We start from the raw sequence: 24,864 nt of genomic DNA, 5'->3' as shown, positions 1-24,864 counted from the left end.
TTCCCACTGGCAGCCACGTTTTCCCGTCTGTACCTGTCAATGAGCGCGATGATGATGTTCTTGACGTTGACGTTTTGATGAAGCTCGGCGCAGGATCTCAGGAAAGGGTTCAGGGTCTGAAGGTGGAACTCATCCGGGAAAACCTGCAGAGTCAAGAACTTCTATGTTACTTCTATGTTCCTTATATGTACTGTCTGTTTGTTTCAAACAATAACAATTACATTTACATTCTCATCAAACGTCCTGATGAGGAACCTCAGTCTTTAAGATCTTTGCACACTGGATCCATTTTACTCATGTTCAGACTAAGAAAAGAGATTTTTTTTTGGAGTAAGAAAAGTGTTTTTTTGGAGTAAGAAAAGTGTTTTTTTGGAGTAAGAAAAGTGAGTTTTTTGGAGTAAGAAAAGTGAGTTTTTTGGAGTAAGAAAAGTGTTTTTGGAGTAAGAAAAGTGATTTTTTTGGAATAAAAACGAGTGGTAAACAAGTAACAGATCCCTCACTGCACCTGAATGATGCACTCCATGAGATACTCCTGAGCCAGCGAGTCTCTGCAGTTCACCACCTGCTCCAGTACACCAGGGAGAACGATCTGTGGTGAGGGAAACACAAGGATTTCAGCTCCGCTAAAGCAGCCATGTCTCTCTCTGTCACACACACACACTCACACACACCTGTTTGTACTTGTCCACATTGACGCCCTCCAGCTGACTGAGGCGGACCAGGTTGGTTCCCACCAGAATCCTCAGCTCCTGTCGCTCCTTCTCTCTCTTCTCCCGGTCTCGGCTGTGGCCCTGATGCTGCATTCGCACCCACAACTTGTTCATTTCTGCAAAGTTGAGCAGGACAAAGTCCATGGAGTCGTTGATGTCGCCGGTCATCTCCTCTGAACCCCTGCAGAGGAACGACACGGTGAGGCGGATGTTTGTGAAGTATTCAGCTGCTCTATAACACTGACATGTGTGCGTTGTTTGTTAGACTATGTTAATAAAATGTTCCTGCAGTGACGAGGACACAGATTTACAGTGACAGTGTGGCGTCAGAGAAGGTGGGTGTGGCTCACTCTGACTGCTCGCCGTCGTCTGGAAGGATGTTGCGTGTGCACTGCAGCAGGTAGTTCCGGAGGAAGAGACCCCGCAGCGGGTGCTGGACCCCGCGACACATCTCCACCAGGTCCTTCAGAATGTCCTTACGAGACTGAGGGAAGGAGCGGACGTAGACCACGCCCACCGTGATCAGCAGATACCTGAAGACACAAACATCAGAGTTTGTAGAGAGCAGGACAGTGGACGACGACGAGGACGACAAGGACATTTTGCGCTGTTCTCAGTGGAAACGCAAGCCTGACCGAGGACTTTACCATTCCAAACTGGACTGTACCATGATGGAAACACAGCAAGAAAGGCAGCATATCCCGGGCTAGTCACTGTTAGCGACAGCGGTTGATGACAAGCGCTCATCGCTGGGAGGTCAGGTGATACTCACAGTCTGGGGATGATGTTTCCTGCGTACTGGACCAGCTCGTACAGATCGGCCACCTTACGTCCTTTAGCGAACTCATCTGTCAGGTAAACCTCCAGGTAGTGGAGTTCATCAGAAATGGCCATATCTGAAGATATTGTGTTAGGGAACGGTGTGAAACGTCGACATATAACCAGTGCTCAGGGTCGACGTTAAGTGAATAAAGAATGAAACATCATCTCAGGTACGGAGGTCAGGTTAATCCACATGCGAGGACAGCGTCAAGTTTACATATTTTGTCATAGTTTTTCCCCGCTGGCACTCGTGTTTCAGACGTGAGTTAATATTTAGATAATACCTGAGACTAAATGTCACAGTCATCGGTAAGTGGACACACACGTGTCTCTGGACCCACAACAACAGAGGATACAGAGCTCGTAGTAGCTCTTTGGAGAGAGCATGGAGGTCCTCAGCTCACCCAGCATGTTGGAGGCATGTTTCAGTGCATCCATCAGCTTGTTCTTGTCCTGCGCATGACAAGACGCCAAGACATGAACATACTAAATCTTTCTATACTTGAATCAAGTAATCTGCAAATTAAGCGTGTTCTCTTTTTTTTTTTTAATTAAAACGCTGAAAAATCACACAAACTGATCCGTAATCAAAATAGTTGACGATGAACTTGTAGGTCCACTATAGAGCTGATAATATGAACTGAGTGAAGTCCCTTTACCAGGCATCTCTTCATCTGGAAAGACTGGACCTTGACAGCCTGAACCGCTTCATCCAGAAGCTTCTCCTGCTCGTCCTGGGGAGACTGCTGTGTGGTCGGCTGAGGGAACAACAACAACAACAACAACAACAATGACAACAACAACAACAACAACAACACATCATCTCTACTAAAAAACTCATACTGCTAACACTTTTAATGACTGAATCAGTGTTGTATCCACATGGAAGCCCTATAACGTGATTTAGTTTGGAATTAAAACAGTGTGAAAAAAGGCTAATCTTTCATACTTTTGGATGAATTTCCTGACAAAATAAAAAATATATATACATAAATATATATATATGTGTATATATACACACAAACGAACACATATATATATAAAATGTACACACATGTATATTTATATACATATGTATATAAAATGTATATACGTGTGTGTGTGTGTGTGTGTATATGTCCACAGAGCTTCGCCTGTGTTGACTTCAGGTTCCGTCACAGGAAAGAGGAAGAGAAACGCTAAACGACAGCTAGCGTTTCACCTGCTAAGTAACGGGAATCTGACGGGTCATTCACGGCAGCTTACTCAATCGAACACTCGCGTGACAACGTGCGCTTTTTGTGGAAGAACACGAATTAAATGACAGTGTGTGTGTGTGTGAGAGAGAGAGCGCGCTGCTGCGCCCGCGTACATGAGCTGTTTGCCTGTTAGCTCTGTTAGCTCGGCTAGCAGCTGTCTGACGTTAGGCCATAGCTGATACCACACACACACGGGGCTAATGTTAGCATAGCCGTGCACGCACACACTTAAGAGTCCAGCAGCTCCACTGACAGTAAAGTGAACACGGAGAAAAAACACGTTAATGCGGTGTTTTTAAACAAACACTCACCATGATGATTAGCTGTGGATCAGATCAGACGCACAGGCTGTTTGACTGTCATGTGACTCACACACACACAGTGACGGTGGTGCGTTCACGGTAGTCATGTGTCTTTCGTGAACGAGCCGATTCTCGAATGGAGTGTTTCTACACGTCCCACAAGAATCAAGCCGAACAACGCCGAACTGTCGATCAGTTAAAAAGACGTAACAATCCGAGAAATGCGGGTTAATCTCCAACAGTTACCAGGGAAATGTTTAAAATCTCAATATTTAACAGAGGAGTCGAATATATTTAGTGACAGGACTATAGTGGAGGGCAACACGGTGGTGTAGTGGTTAGCACTCTCGCCTTGCAGCGAGACCGCGAGCACCGGTTGGAACACGGGCCTTTCTGCATGGAGTTTGCATGTTCTCCCCGTGTGTGCGTGGGTTCTCTCCGGGTTCTCCGGCTTCCTCCCACAGTCCAAAAACATGCAATGTGGGAATTACACTCTGAACTCCAAACTGACCATAGGAGTGAGTGTGAGAGTGAATGGTTGTTTGTCTCTATCTGTGTGTGTGTGGCCCTGCGATGGACTGGCGAACTGGCGCCCGGTGTAGCCGATTTGTAGCTTAAAAAATAAATAGTAACTGTATTTTTTAAATTAAAAAAAAAAGCATAAAAACAAGGCTTTAATGAAAACACTATTTTTTTTTAAAAAAAAGACTGCCAACCAAAACACAAACCATAAACTAGAATGTCTATCTTCCAAGGGAGCTGGAGCTGCTGGTCCTCTGCTGCCTCGTGTGGTCACTTTGTGTCATTGAGGTCAATCTGAACTTTGGATTTCAAACACTGAAGTGACAAAATAAGACATTGAACTGAGTGATGGAGGCAGCAGTGGATCAACAACTCCTGTGTGTGTGTGATGTTACTCTCTGGACTTTGGTGTGGGAGAGTGAGTGGTTTACAAACGTCAGAACCACGGCTCTGATGTGAGTGCACTACTCAACAAAATGTCGCCATTTGTAGATATTTTAGTGCAAAAATGTTGCATAATTACGTCTCTAAAACAACAACAAAATCAACAGTAGACATGTAATACCAACCTCAAACTGTTGGAGGCAGCAGTGCTCGTCCACTGAGCTTCGTCTGTCATAAACAGGAAGTAGAAGAAGGCGGAAGTGACGGTGAGAAACATGGCGGTGTCCTTTTTAGACACATTTGACAGAGAACGTTTTTCAGTGTCGTCACTGACGGTTTGGATGTGAGGTGTTTTTTCATGACGGCAGCTGGTGTGAGAATGTGGCCGAGCAGCAGAGCGGCGGCGGCGGCGGCGGCTCTGCGGCTCCTGAAGCAGCAGCAGCTGCGGAGGAGGAGCACCGCTGTGCGGCGGCTCTGCGGCTCTCTGTCACCCGCAGCTCCACCGTGGAGGCTCCTGTTCTTTGGCTCTGATCACTTTGCTCTGGAGTCTTTAAAAGTGCTCACAGCCAACAACAGGTGTGACACACACACACACACACACACACACACACACACACATCATTAGCCTTGAGCTCTAACATTAGTTTAAGTCAGTTTAAGTCTACGATATCTTTAAGAACACGTTCACGTCTTCATCTCAATGTGAGACAGACTTTTCAACAGTTGAAAAGTGAAGTTTGTAAAGCACCCACACACACACACACACACACACACCACACACACACACACACACACACACACACACACAGGAGCTGTTGATCCACTGCTGCCTCCATCACTGAGTTCACATGTCTTACTCACTAAGTTCACTTCAGTGACAGAGAGTGACCACACGAGGCAGCAGAGGACCAGCAGCTCCTGTGTCCCTGCAGCTAAAATCACTGATTTGCTCTATGGACTTTGGTGTGAGAGAGTGAGTGGTTTACAGACTTCACTTTCCTGTTGGACTTAAGACTTAAGCATGTGATGTAGATCATAGACTGGTTTTCCTCTCTTTTGTTACTGATGTGATAAAAGCATGTTAACTAACGTCTGTGCTCTGTGTGTAGGAGCTCCGCTGGGAAGATAGTGGAGTCTCTTGAAGTGGTCACTCTGTCTCCTGATGTCCCAGTGACCAGGTTTGCCCAACGGAACCAGCTGGTGGTCCACAGTTGGCCCCCAGACAATGTGGATGGACAGTTTGATGTTGGGGTGGTGGTGTCCTTTGGCTGTTTACTCCACGAGGGACTGATCAACAAGTTTCCTTAGTGAGTATTTCCTTTTACACCAGCGGCCCTTCAGTTTACTTCATGTCTTATTCTCTTGTTATCCTTCTGTTTCTGGTGAGTTTGCTGTGGATGTTGTTGAAGGTCACTTATTCAACCTCTAAAAAAGCTGCCGTACAACCGTAGAAAACACTGCACACATCAAAATAAAGACTAAGATGTGGATATACACTGTCATTAAAGGGACTTTTCAGTTTGTTTTTTTACTTGTGATTGTATGAGGGTAGTAACTGGAAGTGAAGCCCGTGGTTTGCTCGCGTGTCAGGGTCCTGTAATATCCCACTTCACCACCGGGTGGCGGTACAAGTGTGGACGCATTCCTACCAAAGAAGAAGAGAGCGATGCCACAGCTCCCCCCTGTGAGGCCCGTTGAACAGGGGACGATCTTTGGCGACAGCTTCTTCTGGTGGGCGGGGTTTAATGCCACACCTACCGGTGGGGGGGGGATCACTTTGCGCATGCACAGAAGTGTACCAGGGCCTTTACTGCGCTGCTCGTGCTTCCTGTGACAGGAAGCAGCCTGATAAATCAAAGGTGCGTTCCATTTGTAGTCGGAGCTCCGAATTTCCAACTGGGAAAGTCGGAGCAACCTCCTCAATCCCAACATAGGATTCCAGGACGGCTGCCACTCAGGTTTACATTACATTACACACACTCTCACACACACACTCACTCACACACACACTCTCACACACACTCACTCACACACACACTCTCACACACACACTCACTCACACACACACACCTCACACACACACTCACTCACACACACACTCACACACACACACTCACACACACACACACACTCATACTCACACACACACACACACACTCACACACACACACACACACACACTCACACACACACTCACTCACACACACACTCACACACACACTCTCACACACACACCTCACACACACACACACACACACACACACACACACACACACACACACACACACACACTCACTCACACACACACACACATACACACACATACACACACTCTCACTCACACACACACACACCTCACTCACACACACACACACGCACGCACACACACACACACACACTCACACACACACTCACTCACACACTCACACTCACTCACTCACTCACACACACACACACACACACACACACACACACACACACACACACACACACACACACACTGCTGCCTCCATCACTGAGTTCAAATGTCTTATTTTGTCTCTTCAGTGTTTGAAGTCTTAACGTTCAGATTGACCACACGAGGCAGCAGAGGAGCAGCAGCAGCTAAAACCACTGATTTTCTCTCTGAGGTTTGGTGTGTGAGAGAGTGAGTGAGTGTTTTACAGACTTCTAACAGTGAGATACGGACATGAACGTGTTCTTAAAGACATCGTAAACTTAAAACTCAGAGAGTGGCAGCAGCCTCACAAAGTTCAACATGGCTCCCACTCGTACAACCTGTGCTTGTCAGACTTCATTTCACTCGTGTCTGATGAGTTTCTCAGCGAATCAGTCGCTGGGCTTTGGTGTGGGAGAGTGAGTGGTCTATAAACTTGAGTTTCCCGTTGGACAAGTCCGTCTCACAGTGAGATAAAGACGTGATCAGTTTCTCATGAACCCTGAACTCTTCTCTCCTGACCGTTCATGTGTTTGTGGATCACAGTGGGGTTTTGAACGTTCACCCCAGCCTGCTGCCGCGGTGGCGAGGTCCCGCTCCAATCTTCCACACCATTTTGCAGGGCGACGCTGTGACAGGCGTGAGCATCATGCAGATCCGCCCTCACAGGTAAACTCCGTGGAAACGTCTCAGCGTGTGTTTGTTTTTCACACGTTTTTAAAAACCTCTTCACGTCCCAGGTTCGACGTCGGCCCCGTTCTCAACCAGACGCTTCACCGCGTTCCTGACACCTGCACTGCGGACGAGCTCGGAGCCGCTCTGGCGACCAAGGGAGCCAAACTGGTGAGCAGAGACACGTCGTCCTGTCACTGCGTGTGTTTACGTCACACCGGAAAACACATGTGTTTTAATAGTCGTAGTAGTTCCGTCGCCACACACTGGACCAACGTGACCGAGGGTGTGATTTGTTGCAGCTGATGGAAACGCTGGCGACTCTGCCGCAGAGACTGGCTCAGAAAATGGAGCAAAGAGAGGCGAGTGCAACGTTTGGTATGGAAACTAAACTTTATTTGTTTTTCATTCTCTTCTCTGGAAATGATGACGTTTTGTTTTTTTTTATAAACCAACTTTTGGAAATGTTTGTTTTATGGATAAAGAATACATATGTGTGTGTGTGTGTGTGTGTATATACATATATATATATATATATATATATATATATATATATATGTATATATATATATATATATATATATATATGTATATATATACATATATATACATATATGTATATATATGTATATATATATATATATATATATATATATATATATATATATATATATACGTATATATGTATGCACACACACAGCCATTATAAATGTGCTGCACATAAACCAGGAGAAATCCTTCAAACTCACTCCTGAATTTCCTCTGAAAGCCCCAAAAATCCACTCTTCTCTGAGCTGGGTGATGTGGGAGGATCAAACCTGTGACCAAATCCAGCGACTGAACCGAGCCATCGGGTCACGGGTGAGTCGGACTGACATCACACACACACACACACACACACACACACACACAGCAGCCGTCCTTCATTTCTAATCTGAAAATGGATTATTAATCTCAGCAGAGTGTTGTGAGGTTCCTCGAGTGGCTCCGAGCTGTGTATTGAAGTGTGTAAATGTGTGATTGTCTGTTTATTTGTATGAACATTGCTCTACAATAATAAATACATCTGATGAATGGATGAGTGATGAGTGGAGAGACGTCTTCACTGAGTCTCTGTCCTCAGATGCCTCTGAGGACCACGTGGAAGGACACCACCATCAAACTCCTGGAGTTTGTGGGAAAATGTCACGTTTCATTATCAGGTCAGTTTGAGTAAAGCAGAATAATCCTGGGCTTTGACTCAGCTGATGACGACACAAACCACAGATTATACAACAATAACAACAACAACAACAACAACAACTCTCCTGCTGCTCACAGATCCAAACAGAAAACCTGTCCCCGGCTCAGTGACCTACCAGAGAGAGTCCAACACTTTAGCTGTCTGCTGTAAGGTCTGTCTCTCTGTCGCATCACAACATGTCGTTCGTTCGTGTGTGTGTGTGTGTGTGTGTGTGTGTGTGTGTGTGTGTGTGTGTGTGTGTGTGTGTGTGTGTGTGTGTGTGTGTGTGTGTGTGTGTGTGTGTGTGTGTGTGTATGAGTGTTTCAGTCAATCATTGACCCATCTCAGGAACTTATAATAATTCTAATCAAATTCTCCTTGAAATGTGTTGTATGGAAATGATTGTAGTTTTTATGGATAGAAAACAGTGGTGTTGTGTAAACATTGGCCTTTAAAGGGTTAAAATCTCAAAAATATTGTTAATATTTGATATGTATATTTCCAGCTGAAGTCATTTTAAAATACTGACTAATTTAAAGTGGGACTTTAAAAATAAAAAATATTTTCAGCAGTTTTTGGGGAAGGTGACATTTTCTGCTGATAAGAACAAATTAGTCAGTTTTTTTCAACTCTTATGGTTTACTTTTAAGTTTCTGAATGTGAACTGTTGATCTGAAATACTTTAAACGTGTGTGTGCGTCATGTTCCAGGACGGCTGGGTGGGATTCAAGGCAGTGCTCCTGAAAAAAAGACTGACAGCTGCTGACTTCTATAACGGCTACCTGCAGCAGCAGCAGCAACAGCAGCAGCAACAGCAGCAGCAGCAGCAACAACAACAACAACAACAACAACAGCAGCAGCAGCAGCAAGCAGCTGACGGACTGTTCATCAGCAGGAGAAGTGAAACTAAAGTGAATCACATGAGAGGAAAGTTGGCGTCGTGATGTGACCACAGTGATTGATTTCCAGCACCGATGTCACCTGATGGATCCACTGTGTCTCTGTCGTGACTGTCTGTTTTAAGACATCCGCGTCTGCAGCACGTTCACTGCGTCACAAATGCCGGGCGCAGTGTCGACGTTTGGCCTGCAGATGATGCTGCTTTTTAATTTTGTTGTTGTTTTTGTGGCAGGGACACAAAGACCCAAAAATCAGGCCTTTCTTTGGAGAATCAAATAAAGGTTGTCGCCGAGAAATCATTGCGTCTCATGTTTTACTGTATTTAAAGTGCAACCTTGCAATAAAATAATATTGTGTGGACTGACTTATGTCAAGAACATTTATTTCTTTATTGTTTTCCATTTGGAAACGAACAAGAATGAAATTGTATTTTTCATGACTTAACATTAGGATTTTATCAAGTACGCATCGGATGTACTTGCTTACTTGGGAAGTATATACTTGAGAAGTACACTGGGAGTATATAATTGCCAAGTACAGGAGTACACAAGTATGTGGTTGTTTCTCAATACTCAAGTATGCAAGTATGTATGTATTGTTCTGCTGTTTGAATGGTGGCTGGTGCCAAGTGCTGCAGCCTCATTAGCGCCACCTACGGTGTTGATAAATGAACATATGTAATACTTTTAATAAATGCATATATATGTTGTTATTATTATCACATTTAAAATATTTAACTTCATATATTAATTTATTTCTATTAAAATATACAATACAAATAATACAATATGGAAAATAGATATAATACAGCATTGTGGAGTAGTATACAGTATATATATACATATACACTACTCTGTAAATATATAATGTGTACAAATATATACTACCCTACATATCTAATATTTACATATTATATTTAAATACAGATACAATGACCGTGCGACTTTAATATAAATCTAAAATTCAAAGTTAAAATAAATAAAACATTTATAATATACAGACTTTCAGGTCAAAACGTTTCCATTAATATTATTATTATTATTATTATTATTATTATTATTATTATTAACAAAATTACACGTCAACAACAAATCTGTGGATCACACCGAGCATCTAATGACAGCGGATCATTTCATCAGGACAGGCCGAGGTCACGCTGCTCTGTGCCGGGCACAGTGAGCACCGAGCGTCCGCAGAGGCGGAGCTTATCACCTCCGACAAAGTTTTAACATCATTTGAGGCGAGAAATTACTCATTTAGACTTCAAACATGTGGTTTGTGTATGAAGATATGACGTATTTATAGTTTGGCAGCGACGTTTGTCAGCGGTGATTATTGAGTATTGAGTATTGAGAAATGGCCACATTTAGTGGGCGTCGACGGCAGCCCCCGAAAAATCCTCAACTACGGTACATTGTTCAACTAGGTAGAAAGCGTTTGGTGGTATAATTATAAATCATACATATTATGTAAATTATATATATATATATATATATATATATATATATATATATATATATATATATATATATATATATATATAACTTTTTATTTGATCAGAAGTATCTCCCATCCCTGGTTGTTTTAGTAGTCTTAGTATTGTAGTAGTAGTAGTACTAGTACTAGTACAATTACTAGTATAATTTGTTTTAGTATCAGTAGCAAGAATAGTAGTACTAGAAGTAGTTTCCATAGTAATAGTAGTAGTAGTAATAGTAATAGTAGCTGCAGTAGTAGTAGCAGCAGCAGTAGTAGTAGTAGTAGTAGCTGCAGTAGTAGTAGTAGCAGCTGCAGTAGTAGTAGTAGTGGTGGTAGTAGTTTTCCCCCCTCTGTTTTGCTGCCTTTTCTCCTGAGGCACACTCCTGTCCAGCAGGTGGCGGTAATGCACGTGTGAGCTGATAAACTCAGCACAAGATGGAAACGAGGAGGGAGGGGCGGGGCTGCCATTTTCCGCTGGCTGCTGCTGCTGCTGTTAGTGTTAGCTAAAGCTACACCGCGATAAACCACAAACTTCTTCAGCTCATGTAACTCTGCGTTTGTTTGTTTGTTTTTTTTCTACAAGTGTGACGGTAATATCGGGACAGTTCAATCAAAATCATCCACAGCGGCTTCTCTCTCCCCCCCCACACACACACATACATACTTTTACAGTGGCGTGAAATAAACACGGGTAAGTTAGTGTTTCAAAGCATGCTAACGTTAGCACAACACAGCGTCAGTGGTTATGTGTGTGTGTGTGTGTGTGCGCGCTAACTGTGTTGTCATGGTGTAACATGTCAGTCTTATGTTGACGTTTGGCTCGTGTGTGTGTGTGTGTGTGTGTGTGTGTGTGTTAGCTCTCAGAGCTACAGTGAGCTAAGCTGTCAGTGGTTTTGTAGTGAGTGGTTATACTACGATAATACGCATGTTTCTGGGGAGGAGGGTATGTCTGTGACGTCATCTAACGCGGAAGTCGCCGTCTTCCGTCACTCTGTGACGTCACTCCTTCCACATTAAAGCATCATGTCATGCCATGTATGCAGGGTGGTGCTGGCATCCGCGTGGTTAACGCAGGCGTTTGTGGTGCCTCGCGCACCGCGCTGCAACCTTTAGTGTGCAAAGAAAGTGAATCTGGAGCCGCTAAACACAGTTGACCCATAATAACATGGATAAAGTAACTACATTTAAAAGAAGGAGATTTTTCTTACATTTATCAAGTCTAAGAACTACAAAAAGAAAACTGTTTTCATTTCATTTCATTGCTGTTTATACCCAAGCACACAATCATGGAGACCTAGTCCTTCCATCGTTTGAGGAGAGTTAAAAGTTATTATTCAAAGTAAGCCAGTATCGACGTATGTGGATCCAAAGGCTTTTTAATGATGCATACAATATTTAAACACAATTTATCACCTTAATCTCTAAACAGAAAAGTGTTAACTTTACAAAAACAATTTAAATAATAAAAATATGTATGTATATTTTTCAAAGATACAAGGAGCAGCTGCAGAGAAGAGCCACAGGTTGGAGACCCCTGGACTAGCCCATAATGGCCTGCGCTGATTACAAAATGTATGAGCACTGTAATGACTCAAAAACATAATCAAAAGTAATACAAGTTACATAACTTCATAAAATGCGCTACTTTATTGTCTTTGGGTTCAATATGAAGCTTCTGCATCATATCAAACATATTTCCTCCTCCACTGGTGTAGCGTCCTTCTCGTTGCCATGGTTGCACCGTGCATTTATCCTCTTCTCCTTTGGTAGAAGAGGAAAGTGCAACGCGCGCTACGGCATGTGTATTTTGGCTTTTCCTTCACCTAAAACACTTTGTGGCACAATAAAAGCTGAGCAGGCTACAACTAATAACTAACTAACGAGTCGTATCATTTTCATATAAAAAGAACTGTTGGCAACTCGATTCTCATCTTTCAAAAGACTTCATTCACTGGTGAACGTCACAGCTCGAGAAGAAACCTGAAACAAATCTGCACTTCACTTAGTGACAAGAGGAAAATTCGGTTTATTTTCAATTAATTGTTTCTCAAGTGTCTTGTTTTTGTCCACAAACTAAATGATTTCTTTGTTTTTATGGAGCAAAGAAACTAGAAAATATTCATATTTAAGAAGCTGAAAAATGACAGAAACTGGAGTCAAACTGTTAATTGATGATCAAAATACTTGATGATCCATTTAGTAAGTGATTAATAGTCGATAAATTGAACAATCATGAAGTTTTTCTATATTTTTTTTACTCTTCTTTAGAACTTCGCTGGCTTGTTTTGCATGTGTTGATTTTTTTATTGAAATGAGATGTTGAAGATGAATTACACAGTAAAGATGAAAAACCATGTTATACTGTTAATTAATGTAAAAAGCATGGTCATTCAAAGCCCCGCCCCCTTGTTTAGTTTATTCTTCTTTAACTGGAGTGACTGAGTCAGTGTTTTTGTCACTGTGTTGTGTTTAAGTCAGTTTTTGTTGTGTATTTATTGTCCTTTTTTGTGTGTGCTTGTATCTATGGTGTCTGCCCGTGTGTGCGTGCGTGTGTGTGTGTGTGTGTGTGTCTGTGTCAGCACCCTGGATGGATAGCCTGGACCCTGAAACCCTCTATGTGTCTCCAGAGCACAGTGGACAGCCCACACTCCCCCTCCAAACCGTGGAAGTCTCCAGTGCGGCACTGGTTGGGTAAGGAGACCGAGCATCCCGACCAGAAACTGTGTTTGTAGTTTGTAAAGCACTCACTCTCCCACACAAAAGTCCAGAGGGAAAATGAGTGATTTTCAGGCTCTGTTGATCCACTGCTGCCTCCATCACTAAGTTCAAATGTCTTATTTTGTTCAGATTGACCTCAGTGACACAGAGTGACCACACGAGGCAGCAGAGGAGCAGCAGCTAAAATCACAGATTTTCTCTCTGGGCTTTGGTGTGTGAGAGTGAGCGGTTTATAAACTGTTGGAAAAGTCTGTCTCACAGTGAGATAAAGATGTGATCATGTGACGTAGACATCATAGACTTAAACGGATGGAGATTTTATTACAAGTCTTTTGTTAAAGTGGCTAAAATCAGTTTTAACTCAAGTGTTTTTCAGCTTCTTAAATGTGAATATTTTCTACTTTCTTTGCTCCATAAAAACAAAGAAATCATTTTGTGTTTGTGGACAAAAGTGAGACATTTGAGGAAATGAGAACATCATCATTTCCATGATCAACATTTTCTCACATTTTTCAACATTTTATGAGCTAAAAACACAAAGTGATTCATCAATAAAATAATGGATGAATAAACGATGATGTAAATAATCGTTAGTCACAGCTCGGTCTGAGCGAGTCTGAATAAATATCTGATTGCAATTGTTTTGACAGGAATTGTTATTGTGATATTTTGTGTGTCAGAGTTTGGTGCACAAAGACTGAAACATTGTTTTCACACACACACACACACACACACACACACACACACACATTAACCCCCAGGCCGAACCTGATTGTCAGCCCTGTTGTTCCTGGTCCGGGGATTATCTCTAGGCCGTGGTGGACCATTCACTGGCCTGTCATTCCCTGTGCCCACTGGGCCTGATCCGCATCGGTCTGACACCGTGTCTATTATCTGATCCTGCGCTCAGATCTGCTGGCCTTGGACAAAAAGTCCAGTCCACAAAAGGCTGTGGATCATCAGCACTTTGATTGTGGGACGTCCTGATGGTGTGTCGTGACTCAGTGTGGCCCCCGCTCACTGACACAGGAGCTGAAGGCCGAGCGGTCGCCGTGTGTGTCTGTGGTTGTGTGTTCCCGTTCACACTGTGGAGTCGGCAGAGACCAGCGTGTGTCTCGTGTTCGTGTCTCTGTGTGAAAGCTCGGACTTTGCTGCCGTCATGGCGTCTTTTAAGCTGGATTTTCTCCCTGAGATGCTGGTGGATCATTGCTCTTTGAACTCCAGTCCTGTGTAAGTAACTGCAGCCATTAAAATAAACAATAATGATAATAATAATAATCATAACATACATATGTATTTGTTTTGAAGATCAAAAACAAATTAGCTGTGAATGAGTGTGTTTGGAGAAGAATGTTCCGTCATTGTAACGAGTCAAAACATCACTGATGTTACTGTGACCTGTGAACTATGAACTATGACCTGTGTTTTGTCATCGCTGACTCCACTCCACCATCACTGATGTTCCGGCTGCTCCGTCACTTACTTCAGACCAGCTGTGAACTCAGTCCTGCTTGTACGGGTAATATGGGGTCACGCAGTGGCGTAGCGGTTAGCACTCTTGCCTTTGCAGCAAGTCAACGAGGTGCTTCTGCATGGAGGTCACATGATCTCCCCTGTGACGTGACCCTGATGGATGTTCAACAGCTCAGCATCATTCATTCATTCATTCATTCATGACATGTCTGACATCAGTGTGTAGTCATGGCGACGTATGATGTCCAAGCATCACATGTCATTTCTGTCCTCTCGTCGTTCACCCGTGAGGTCGTGACCTCTGTTCTGGTCCGGTTGTCGAGCGTCGCTCGGGTCCGTTCTCAAACATCACAGTTTGGACGTTTGTGAACGGTCCACGTCTGAATCCTGAAGAGCGTTCACCACTGAGCGTCTGCTCTCCTCTGTCGTGTTTTTGCAGAGGGAAGAAAATGAACGGTTCTCTGGATCATCCCGATCAACCCGACGTCGACGCCATCAAGATGTTTGTGGGGCAGATTCCACGCTCCTGGTCGGAGGAGCAGCTTCGCGAGCTGTTTGAACCGTTTGGAGCTGTCTACGAGATCAACGTCCTGAGAGACCGGAGCCAGAATCCCCCGCAGAGCAAAGGTAAACACACACACACACACACACACATTCATTCGTTTAGTTGTTTGTTTCAAAACCTGGAAATGATGACGTCTTGTTTTTTTGTCCACAAACCAAAATCATTCAGTTTGTACGATGTCTGGGGTTTTTATCGAGCAGAGAAACTAGAAAATATTCACATTTAAGAAGCTGAAAAATGACAGAAAGTAGAAAATATTCACATTTACGAAGCTGAAAAATTACAGAAAGTAGAAAATATTCACATTTAATCTGAAAAATGACAGAAAGTAGAAAATATTCACATTTAGAAAAAAGTAGAATAATGACACATTTAAGAAGCTGAAAAATAGAAAGTAGAAAATATTCACATTTAAAGCAAATGACAGAAAGTAGAAAATATTCACATTTAAGAAGCTGAAAAGTAGTGAGAAAATATTCACATTTAGAAGCTGAAAAATAGACAGAAAGTAGAAAAATTCTACATTTAAGCTGAAAAATGACAGTAGAAAATATTCACATTTAAGCTGCTAAAAATGACAGAAAGTAGAAAATCACATTTAAGAAGCTGAAAAATGACAGAAAGTAGAAAATATTCACATTTAAGAAGCTGAAAAATGACAGAAAGTAGAAAAATATTCACATTTGAAGCTGAAAATGACAGAAAGTAGAAAATATTATTGAAGCTGACAGAAGTAGAAATATTCACTGAAAAATGACAGAAAGTAGAAAATATTCACTAGGAAGCAAATGACAACAAATAGAAAAGTAGAAAATATTCACATTTTTCGAAGCTGAAAATGACAGAAAGTAGAAAATATTCACATTTAAGAAGCTGAAAAATGACAGAAAGTAGAAAATATTCACATTTAAAGCTGAAAATGACAGAAAGTAGAAAATATTCACATTTAAGAAGCTGAAAAATGACAGAAAGTAGAAAAATATTCACATTTAAGAAGCTGAAAATGACAGAAAGTAGAAAATATTCATTTAAGAAGCTGAAAATGACAGAAAGTAGAAAATATTCACATTTAAAAGCTAGAAAATGACAGAAAGTAGAAAATATTCACATTTAAGAAGCTGAAAAATGACAGAAAGTAGAAAATATTCACATTTAAGAAGCTAAAAATGACAGAAAGTAGAAATATTCATGAGAAAAGCTGAGAAAAATGACAGAAAGTAGAAAATATTCACATTTAAGAAGCTGAAAATGACAGAAAGTAGAAAATATTCACATTTAAGAAGCTGAAAAATGACAGAAAGTAGAAAATATTCACATTTAAGAAGCTGAAAAATGACAGAAAGTAGAAATATTCACATTTAGAAGCTGAAAATATATTCACATTTAAGAAGACATAAAGTAGAAAATATTCACATTTATGAAGCTGACAAATGACAGAAAGTAGAAAATATTCACATTTAAGAAGCTGAAAAATCAAAGAAAGTAGAAAATATTGGTTTCAATTATTATAAAAGAAAACAAACAAACACTCAGACTGTTCTAAATGATAATCAAAATAGTCAAGAATGAATTAGGTGATTAATTGAGTAACCATTTCAGCCCTAATCAGAGAAAAAACTAATCCTTTATTTGTCAGTCGAGCTAAAGGTCATAAATCATTTTAACGTCAGTGAATCTATGAGTACAGAGAAATATGGACTATTAGGACGTGTGGTGTTAAACACAGGCGTGTTCTTTCCTGTCAGGTTGCTGTTTTATAACATACTACACTCGTAAGTCCGCCCTGGAAGCACAGAACGCTCTGCACAACATGAAGATTCTGCCCGGGGTGAGTCACAACCTCCATATTTATGACATTAAGTCATTTCTCCTTTTATTTATGAGACCTTTACTGTAAAATAGAGTGGAAAACCAGGATTCTTATTGTCTTATTGAAACTAGACTCAGCCTCAGCGTTTAAATAATAACACAGAGACCAGAGTGACAGCACCAGTGATAGAACCGTGAAAATTAAAATGATTGTCTGTGTGTTTGCTTGTTTGTGTGTGTGTTTGTTTACTTGTTTTCTCAGATGCACCACCCGGTCCAGATGAAGCCTGCGGACAGTGAGAAAAACAATGGTAAGTGTTTTTAATAACTTTTCCTCCTCAGATCTGAGTCTTGTTTCTGATTGTCAGACCTTTGCCTGAGTGAGGAACACAGATTATAATCTGAGGGCTGTGTCCCCGAGTGGCGTCTGGACACTGACGTCATCCGATTCACACCGCTGATCCATCGTGTCTGGACGATTTCTCCTCAGGCTTCAGTCATGATCAGTGCGATCGACCACGGCGGTCGAACGCAGCATCGTCCTGTGTGAACGCAGCATCGTCCTGTGTCAACGCAGCGGTGTGAACGCAGCATCGTCCTGTGTGAACGCAGCGGTGTGAACGCAGCATCGTCCTGTGTGAACGCAGCGGCGACCTGTGTCAACGCAGCATCGTCCTGTGTGAACGCAGCGGCGTCAGTGAAATGCTGTGAAGCGCAGTTGTCGTCCTGTGTGAAACGCAGTGGTGTGAACGCCAGCATCGTCCCTGTGTGAACTTGCAGCGCGTCCTGTCAGCGCAGCACATCGTCCTGTAAGCGAGCGGCGTCCCGTGTAACGCAGTGGTGTGAAAGCAGCATTGTCGCCTGTGTGTCCTGTGAAGCGCAGCGGTGAAGCGCAATAAAATCCTCAATGTGAGCCCGCAGTGCGTGTATCGCCAGCGCATCGCTCGTCCTGTGTGTGACCTGTGTCGCAGCGCGCGCATGGATCCTGTGTGCAACAGCGTCCTGTCTGACGCAGTGGTGGCCGACGCCAGCATCGTCCTGTGTGAAAACCAGGCGCGTGTGTGACGCAGCATCGTCCTGTGTGAGCGGTGGCCGGTCAATGGCTGCAGCAGTGTGCAACGCAGCGGTGTGAGCAGCGTGAAAGCAGTGCTGTCCTGTGAACCAGCGGTGTGAAACAGCGGTGTGGCGCAGCATCGTCCCAGTGAAGCGCGTGCGTCCTGTGTGAAATATCGTCCTGGTGAAGCATGGCGGTGTGAAAAGCAGCGTGTAAGCAGTGCTGTCCTGTGTGAACGCAGCGGTGTGAACACAGCGGTGTGAACGCAGCATCGTCCTGTGTGAACGCAGCGGCGTCCTGTGTGAACGCAGCATCGTCCTGTGTGAACGCAGCGGTGTGAACACAGTGTGAGAGGCAGGGCGGGACAATTCATACAGTGGTTTATACAGATAAATGAATTAATATTATCAGATTCACAATAGTATTTCAATCCAGGGGGGGCGTGGAAACATTTCTGGCCTCTAGGGGGGGCATGACAGAATAATAATAAAATATTAGAGAACCACTGCGTTAGATGAACATGAACGTGATTGAACTCAGTTACTGTGCGTTTACTGTGACTCTGGCGTACACAGCCGGGGGCTCATGATTTGCAGGCTGGCGCGCCGTCGGCTGATTTGATGCTCTTTGTTGGAGGGAAGAACTTCCTCTGTCGTACTTTAACAGGAACAAAAACAAAGCAACACAAGCACGAACACGCGGCTGTTGTGTAACTTTGTTTTCTGTCCGTCTGAGTTCTGCTGAACTAGCCAGTACGTGCTTCTGAAAAGTTACGATTCATATACCGTAGCGTTTAATGCCGCGTTTAATAGTGAAGTCAAGACATTGTGGCGTCCCTTCACTGCACTCATGAGCTAATGAGCAGCTGTATAACATCTGTGTTTGAAATACACCCACATGCAGACACAGACGTCTGAAGCTTCTGTCCTTCAACGTAAACTTGTGTCTCTTCAATGTCTCGTGCGTCGCCTTGACTCAGGGTCGTTGTGTTTGATGTGGTGTGTTGTCGTGTGCGCTTGTGTTGTTCACAGCGGTGGAGGACAGGAAGCTGTTTGTCGGTATGATCTCAAAGAAGTGTAACGAGAACGACATCCGACTCATGTTCTCACCGTACGGACAGATCGAGGAGTGTCGGATACTCCGGGGCCCGGACGGACTCAGTCGTGGTAAGAAACAATGACAGCGGAAACTCTGATGTTAACAAGATATTCAAATAAACAGGCTCACACACAGGTCCTTGAAATCCTTGAAAGTTTGTGAATTTTGACATTGAAATGAATCATTTGAGGGTTATTAATGATGCTATTAAATTTGTAAAAAAAGAAATACATTCTTTTTTTTTAAATTAAAGTTTTTTTTAATAAACGAGAAAAACCTAACCAGGGTTCAGCGGGACGGTGTTTGTAACTCAAGCTCAGAGTCATCGTTCACATCGTTGATATGTGTATATAAGTAGATAATATATATATCTATATATATGTACATACTGTGTGTATATACGTATATGTTGTATGTACAGTATATATATACATACTGTGTATATACAGTATATACACATATATACTGTATATATATATATATATATATATATATATATATATATATATATATATATATATACATATATATGTAGTCCCCATGTGTGCGTGGGTTTCCTCCCACAGTCCAAACACATGCAGATTTGTGGACGTTGTAAGTTGACCGCGGGTCGTAGGAGAGCGTGTGAGGTTGTTGTTTGTCTCTGTGATGGACGGTGACCTCCTGTGACCTCCTGTGACCTCCTGTGACCTGTGAGATACATTTAATTTAGTCTTTGTGCTATAGCAGCATTTGTAAATGTTGTGTCTTTCTGTCCTTCAGGTTGTGCATTTGTGACGTTCACAGCTCGACAGATGGCACAGTCGGCCATCAAGTCCCTGCACCAGTCTCAAACCATGGAGGTGAAGCTCTCTCAGCATCAGCAGCATCAGCAGCATCAGCAGCAGCTCCTCTGTCACTGTATGATCTTGTGTTTTGTGTTGTGTGTGTGTGTGTGTGTGTGTGTGTGTGTGTGTGTGTGTGTTCAGGGCTGTTCGTCGCCCGTCGTGGTGAAGTTTGCAGACACTCAGAAGGACAAGGAGCAGAAGCGCATGGCCCAACAGCTGCAGCAACAGATCCAGCAACTCAGTGCTGCCTCCATGTGGGGGAATCTCACCGGACTCAACAGCCTGGGACCACAGTACCTGGCTGTGAGTGTGTGCGTGTGTGTGTGCGTGAGTGTGTCATCAGCATCAGTTAAACATTTGTTTTTCTCTGTTTTCTCCTCTATCCTTCAGCTGTACTTACAGCTGCTGCAGCAGTCGACCTCCACAGGGAATGCACTCAACAACCTGCACCCTGTTTCAGGTACACACACACACACACACACACACACACATGCTCTATTGTAACCAACACTCATTTGTTTAGTTGTTTGTTTCATAAAATGTTGAGAATTGTTCATCGAACCTGGAAATGATGATTGAAATGATGACGTTTCTCAAACGTCTTGTTTTTGTCCACAAACCAAAATCAGTCAGTTTGAAAGATTTCTTCGTTTTATTCACATTTAAGAAGCTGAAAAATGACAGAAAGTAGAAAATGTTCACATTTAAGAAGCTGAAAAATGACAGAAAGTAGAAGATATTCACATTTAAGAAGCTGAAAAATGACAGAAAGTAGAAGATATTCACATTTAAGAAGCTGAAAATGACAGAAAGTAGAAAATGTTCACATTTAAGAAGCTGAAAATGACAGAAAGTAGAAAATATTCACATTTAAGAAGCTGAAAAATGACAGAAAGTAGAAAATGTTCACATTTAGAAGCTGAAAATGACAGAGTAGAAAATATTCACATTTAAGAAGCTGAAAATGACAGAAAGTAGAAAATATTCACATTTAAGAAGCTGAAAAATGACAGAAAGTAGAAAATATTCACATTTAAGAAGCTGAAAATGACAGAAAGTAGAAAATATTCACATTTAAGAAGCTGAAAATGACAGAAAATATTCACATTTAAGAAGCTGAAAAATGACAGAAAGAAGATATTAAGAAGCTGAAAATGACAGAAAGTAGAAAATATTCACATTTAAGAAGCTGAAAATGACAGAAAGTAGAAAATATTCACATTTAAGAAGCTGAAAATGACAGAAAGTAGAAAAATATTCACATTTAAGAAGCTGAAAATGACAGAAAGTAGAAAAATTCACATTTAAGAAAAAATGACAGAAAGTATTCACATTTAAGAAGCTGAAAACAGAAAGTAGAAAATATTCACATTTAAGAAGCTGAAAATGACAGTTCACATTTAAGTAGCTAAATGTCACAAAGTAGACAATACTCACATTTAAGAATCTGAAAAATGTCACAAAGTAGAAAATATTCACATTAAGCTGAAAAATGACAGAAAGTAGAAAATATTCACATTTAAGAAGCTGAAAAATGACAAAGTAGAAAATATTCACATTTAAGAAGCTGAAAAATGACAGAAAGTAGAAAATATTCACATTTAAGAAGCTGAAAATGACAGAAAGTAGAAAATATTGGTTTAAATGATTATAAAAACAAACAAACACTCAGACTGTAGTAAATGATAATTATGATGTTTCTCGAACGTACACATGCTCTAATTTGCTTTTTTTGTATTTATGAAAGTGAATGTGGTGGGCGGAGTCTGGATTTTAACCGTTTGTGTGTTTGTGTCAGGTCTTAATGCCATCCAGAACCTGGCTGCTCTGGCTGCTGCAGCGACTGCCTCACAGGCCACGCCCACTGGCTCCAGCGCCATGACAACATCCAGCAGTCCACTTAGTGCACTCACTAGCTCAGGTAAGAACGACAACTTCCCGCAGCGACTAAACAACCAAACTCGGCAGCTAATGATTATTTATTCTGGTCGACCATAAGGGGGCAGCACTGGCTTTGTCTGATGGTTGAAGCTCTAATGGTAAATGTTGTCTCTCAGGCTCCTCCCCCACCTCCAGCAGTAACTCTTCAGTCAACCCCATATCTTCTCTGGGTGCTCTGCAGTCTTTGGCTGCTGGTGCTGGAGCTGGACTCAACATGAGCTCCCTGGCAGGTGAGGGGCCCCTGGGGGCCACACTGTGTGTATGTATGTGTGTCCTGAGCCATTCTTTAAACATGACTCCACCCACAGATAACAACATTTAAGTGAACACCTGGATTTATTTTAAATTGAGTTTTAGAAACTGACTCCTCTGTGGACTGTGGTGTCTCTGACTCAGGCATGGCAGCGTTAAATGGCAGCCTTGGTTCTGGAGGTTTGTCTAACTGCTCAGGAAACACCATGGAGGCTCTGAGCCAGGCGTACTCAGGCATCCAGCAGTACGCTGCTGCCGCCGCCATCCCCAGTCTGTACAGCCAGAGTCTGCTGCCTCAGCAGAGCGTGTCCGCCGCGGGCAGCCAGAAAGAAGGTGAGGAACAGGAACCTGACCATGGCCAGGTGATGGTTCGTGCTCATTAACCAACGACTTGAAGCTGGGTTGTATGTGGTGCTAATAACACAAGGCAAAACAGATTTTAGCCACTTCTAAAAAGTCTCTGTAATAGTTTAAGTCCACGATATCGATAGTTTAAGTCTACGATATCTACGTCACGATTAAGTCTACGATATCTGTTTCCTCCTGAAGCCAACCGGGAAATAAGTATATATGGAATAGCCACCAGGGGTCAAAGAACTTAGCTTGAATATGTAGCAGTAAACAGCTCTTACAAACTGAGTGGAAGAATGTGGGGTTTATGTGTGTGCTCTGTTTTGATCTCTGTTTTGTTCTAAATTTGCTGCGTCAGCGAGCAACAGTCACAGCACCGGTAAGACGTCACATCACTTTCCTCCACAGCTCAAATCCATAACACGTGGCTTGTCCTTGTTTGTGCCGACATGTCACCTTAAAGCGGTTTTATCACTGCTTTCATTTTTGACACTACGGCAACCCTCGTTGGTCATATGGTAGAAAAACATTAACAGACAGACAGAGAGATAGATAGCGTTTTATGGATCAGAACCACATGTTCAGCACATCCAGTGGACGAGCTAAACCTCATTAGCATATGAATTAGCGTCACTAAACGTCTATCAATCATTTTCAACCAAACGCAAGAGCTCCAACACCAAGCAGCTAAATCAGCAGACTCATGCTAACTACACAAGCTAATAACACAACGCTTTTTAACTTCATGCTATCAGCACAAGCTAATATCATAAGTGTAAGTTTCATGCTAAAAAACAAGTTATTACCACAATACTGTGATAGCTTCCTGCTAGAAATCAAGCTCATAACAGCGTGTTAGCTTAATGCTAACCACACAAGCTAATAACAGCATGTGTTAGCATCATGCTAACTAAGTTACACTTGGATTTTTACACTTCAAACTGAGACAAACACATCAGCACCACATAATCCATGTTTGGTCAATGTTTAGCTGAGAAGATTTAAATAAAGTGAGTGGGTGGAGCTTGTTAAAACTGTGACTGGTTGATTGACAGGTCCAGAAGGAGCCAACCTGTTCATTTACCACCTGCCGCAGGAGTTTGGAGACCAGGACCTGCTGCAGATGTTCATGCCCTTTGGAAACGTGGTCTCTGCTAAAGTCTTCATCGACAAACAGACAAACCTCAGCAAGTGCTTTGGTGAGTTGTCAGTCTTTAAACCCGCTTTCATTGTTGTTTTTACTTTTGTTTCCTTCGGTCCTTAGGTAAAGCTTGTGTTTTCTTTCTCTTGTTCTTCAGGTTTTGTGAGCTATGATAACCCTGTGTCGTCACAGGCAGCGATTCAGTCCATGAACGGCTTCCAGATCGGCATGAAGAGGCTGAAGGTGCAGCTGAAGCGCTCGAAGAACGACAGCAAACCCTACTGACGCTGCCGAGGCACTGCAGGCTTAGTTAGACAGGGTGGTGTGATGGTAAGTGGAGCATAAATCATCCGTGAGTGACTGGTCCACACAAACGTGCTGCTGGTCTTTGCGTCGTGTCCGCAGAGACCAAACAAGTCCAGATACATGCCACACATTTGTTTTTGGTCAGACTGGATTGTTCCGCTCTTCTTCATCTGAACACATGAAAGAGGAAACAGGTGTTTTTGAGTTTCTCATGTTCTCACTTTGCTGTGCTAAATAATACACTGTCATTATTGTTGCTGCACTGCTGAGCGTCAGGTGCCAAACCCGTGTCTGTGTTTTCACTTCTGCGCCAGCTCACACACGCACGCACACACACACACATGCACACTTTGCCCCTGCATACCTTTTATACACCTACGCACACACACACATACGCCTGCAGCAGCGCACATCACATCGCTGCAGCGCACACATGCACACATGCACACATGCACACACACAGACACATGCACACATGCTGCATACACACGAACTGCGCGCAGCGCACACACCTGCAGCACACACCGCGCCGCGCACACACACACACACACACACTGCGCCATACACACACACACACACACATACGCACACCGCGTCTCTTTACCTACACATCTACCCTTACGCTACACCACCCCACTTAC

General features: G+C 42.7%; 3 protein-coding genes across 11 annotated transcripts in view; 2 read left to right on the top strand and 1 right to left on the bottom strand.

The window, feature by feature from the left end:
- The window catches only part of vps35 (VPS35 retromer complex component), a 7,237-nt gene extending 4,074 nt beyond the window's left edge, over nt 1-3,163 (bottom strand). For both annotated transcript variants that reach the window (XM_044018584.1, XM_044018585.1), the window contains exons 1-8: nt 3,082-3,163; nt 2,192-2,290; nt 1,889-1,985; nt 1,483-1,606; nt 1,061-1,243; nt 672-891; nt 506-589; nt 34-143 (exon numbers count right to left, since the gene is read on the bottom strand). In XM_044018584.1, coding sequence (XP_043874519.1) covers nt 34-143; nt 506-589; nt 672-891; nt 1,061-1,243; nt 1,483-1,606; nt 1,889-1,985; nt 2,192-2,290; nt 3,082-3,084 — 920 coding nt within the window. In that variant the 5' untranslated portion in view covers nt 3,085-3,163. The remainder of the gene's footprint in view (nt 1-33; nt 144-505; nt 590-671; nt 892-1,060; nt 1,244-1,482; nt 1,607-1,888; nt 1,986-2,191; nt 2,291-3,081) is intronic.
- Nucleotides 3,164-4,046: 883 nt separating this feature from the next.
- mtfmt (mitochondrial methionyl-tRNA formyltransferase) lies at nt 4,047-9,569 on the top strand. 2 transcript variants are annotated; one of them, XM_044018594.1, is made up of 9 exons: nt 4,047-4,554; nt 5,088-5,285; nt 6,962-7,084; nt 7,156-7,258; nt 7,390-7,465; nt 7,857-7,948; nt 8,211-8,289; nt 8,408-8,476; nt 9,020-9,051. In XM_044018594.1, coding segments are annotated over exons 1-9 (960 nt in total). In that variant the 5' UTR covers nt 4,047-4,336; the 3' UTR covers nt 9,022-9,051. The 2 variants fall into 2 exon arrangements, with proteins under 2 accessions (XP_043874529.1, XP_043874528.1); XM_044018593.1 differs by having other exon boundaries at nt 4,048-4,554; nt 8,408-8,481; nt 9,020-9,569.
- Nucleotides 9,570-11,166: 1,597 nt separating this feature from the next.
- Nucleotides 11,167-24,485, top strand: celf1 (cugbp, Elav-like family member 1). 7 transcript variants are annotated; one of them, XM_044018589.1, is made up of 15 exons: nt 11,167-11,379; nt 13,268-13,379; nt 15,319-15,506; nt 17,190-17,272; nt 17,516-17,564; nt 19,339-19,473; nt 20,168-20,247; nt 20,374-20,535; nt 20,623-20,692; nt 22,031-22,153; nt 22,290-22,403; nt 22,570-22,758; nt 23,135-23,155; nt 23,832-23,975; nt 24,075-24,485. In XM_044018589.1, exons 2-15 carry the CDS (start codon nt 13,276-13,278, stop codon nt 24,200-24,202), a joined length of 1,590 nt encoding a protein of 529 aa, XP_043874524.1. In that variant the 5' UTR covers nt 11,167-11,379; nt 13,268-13,275; the 3' UTR covers nt 24,203-24,485. The 7 variants fall into 7 exon arrangements, with proteins under 7 accessions (XP_043874524.1, XP_043874521.1, XP_043874525.1 ...); XM_044018590.1 differs by lacking the exon at nt 23,135-23,155 and having other exon boundaries at nt 11,168-11,379; XM_044018591.1 differs by lacking the exons at nt 11,167-11,379; nt 13,268-13,379 and adding an exon at nt 14,235-14,636.
- Nucleotides 24,486-24,864: the final 379 nt, after the last annotated feature.

This window comes from Solea senegalensis, unplaced genomic scaffold, assembly GCF_019176455.1.
Source record: "Solea senegalensis isolate Sse05_10M unplaced genomic scaffold, IFAPA_SoseM_1 scf7180000017413, whole genome shotgun sequence".
NCBI classification, from domain to species: Eukaryota; Metazoa; Chordata; class Actinopteri; order Pleuronectiformes; family Soleidae; genus Solea; species Solea senegalensis.
The sequence above is the reverse complement of the archived record's forward strand: the minus strand, read 5'-3'. Positions and strand labels throughout refer to the sequence as shown.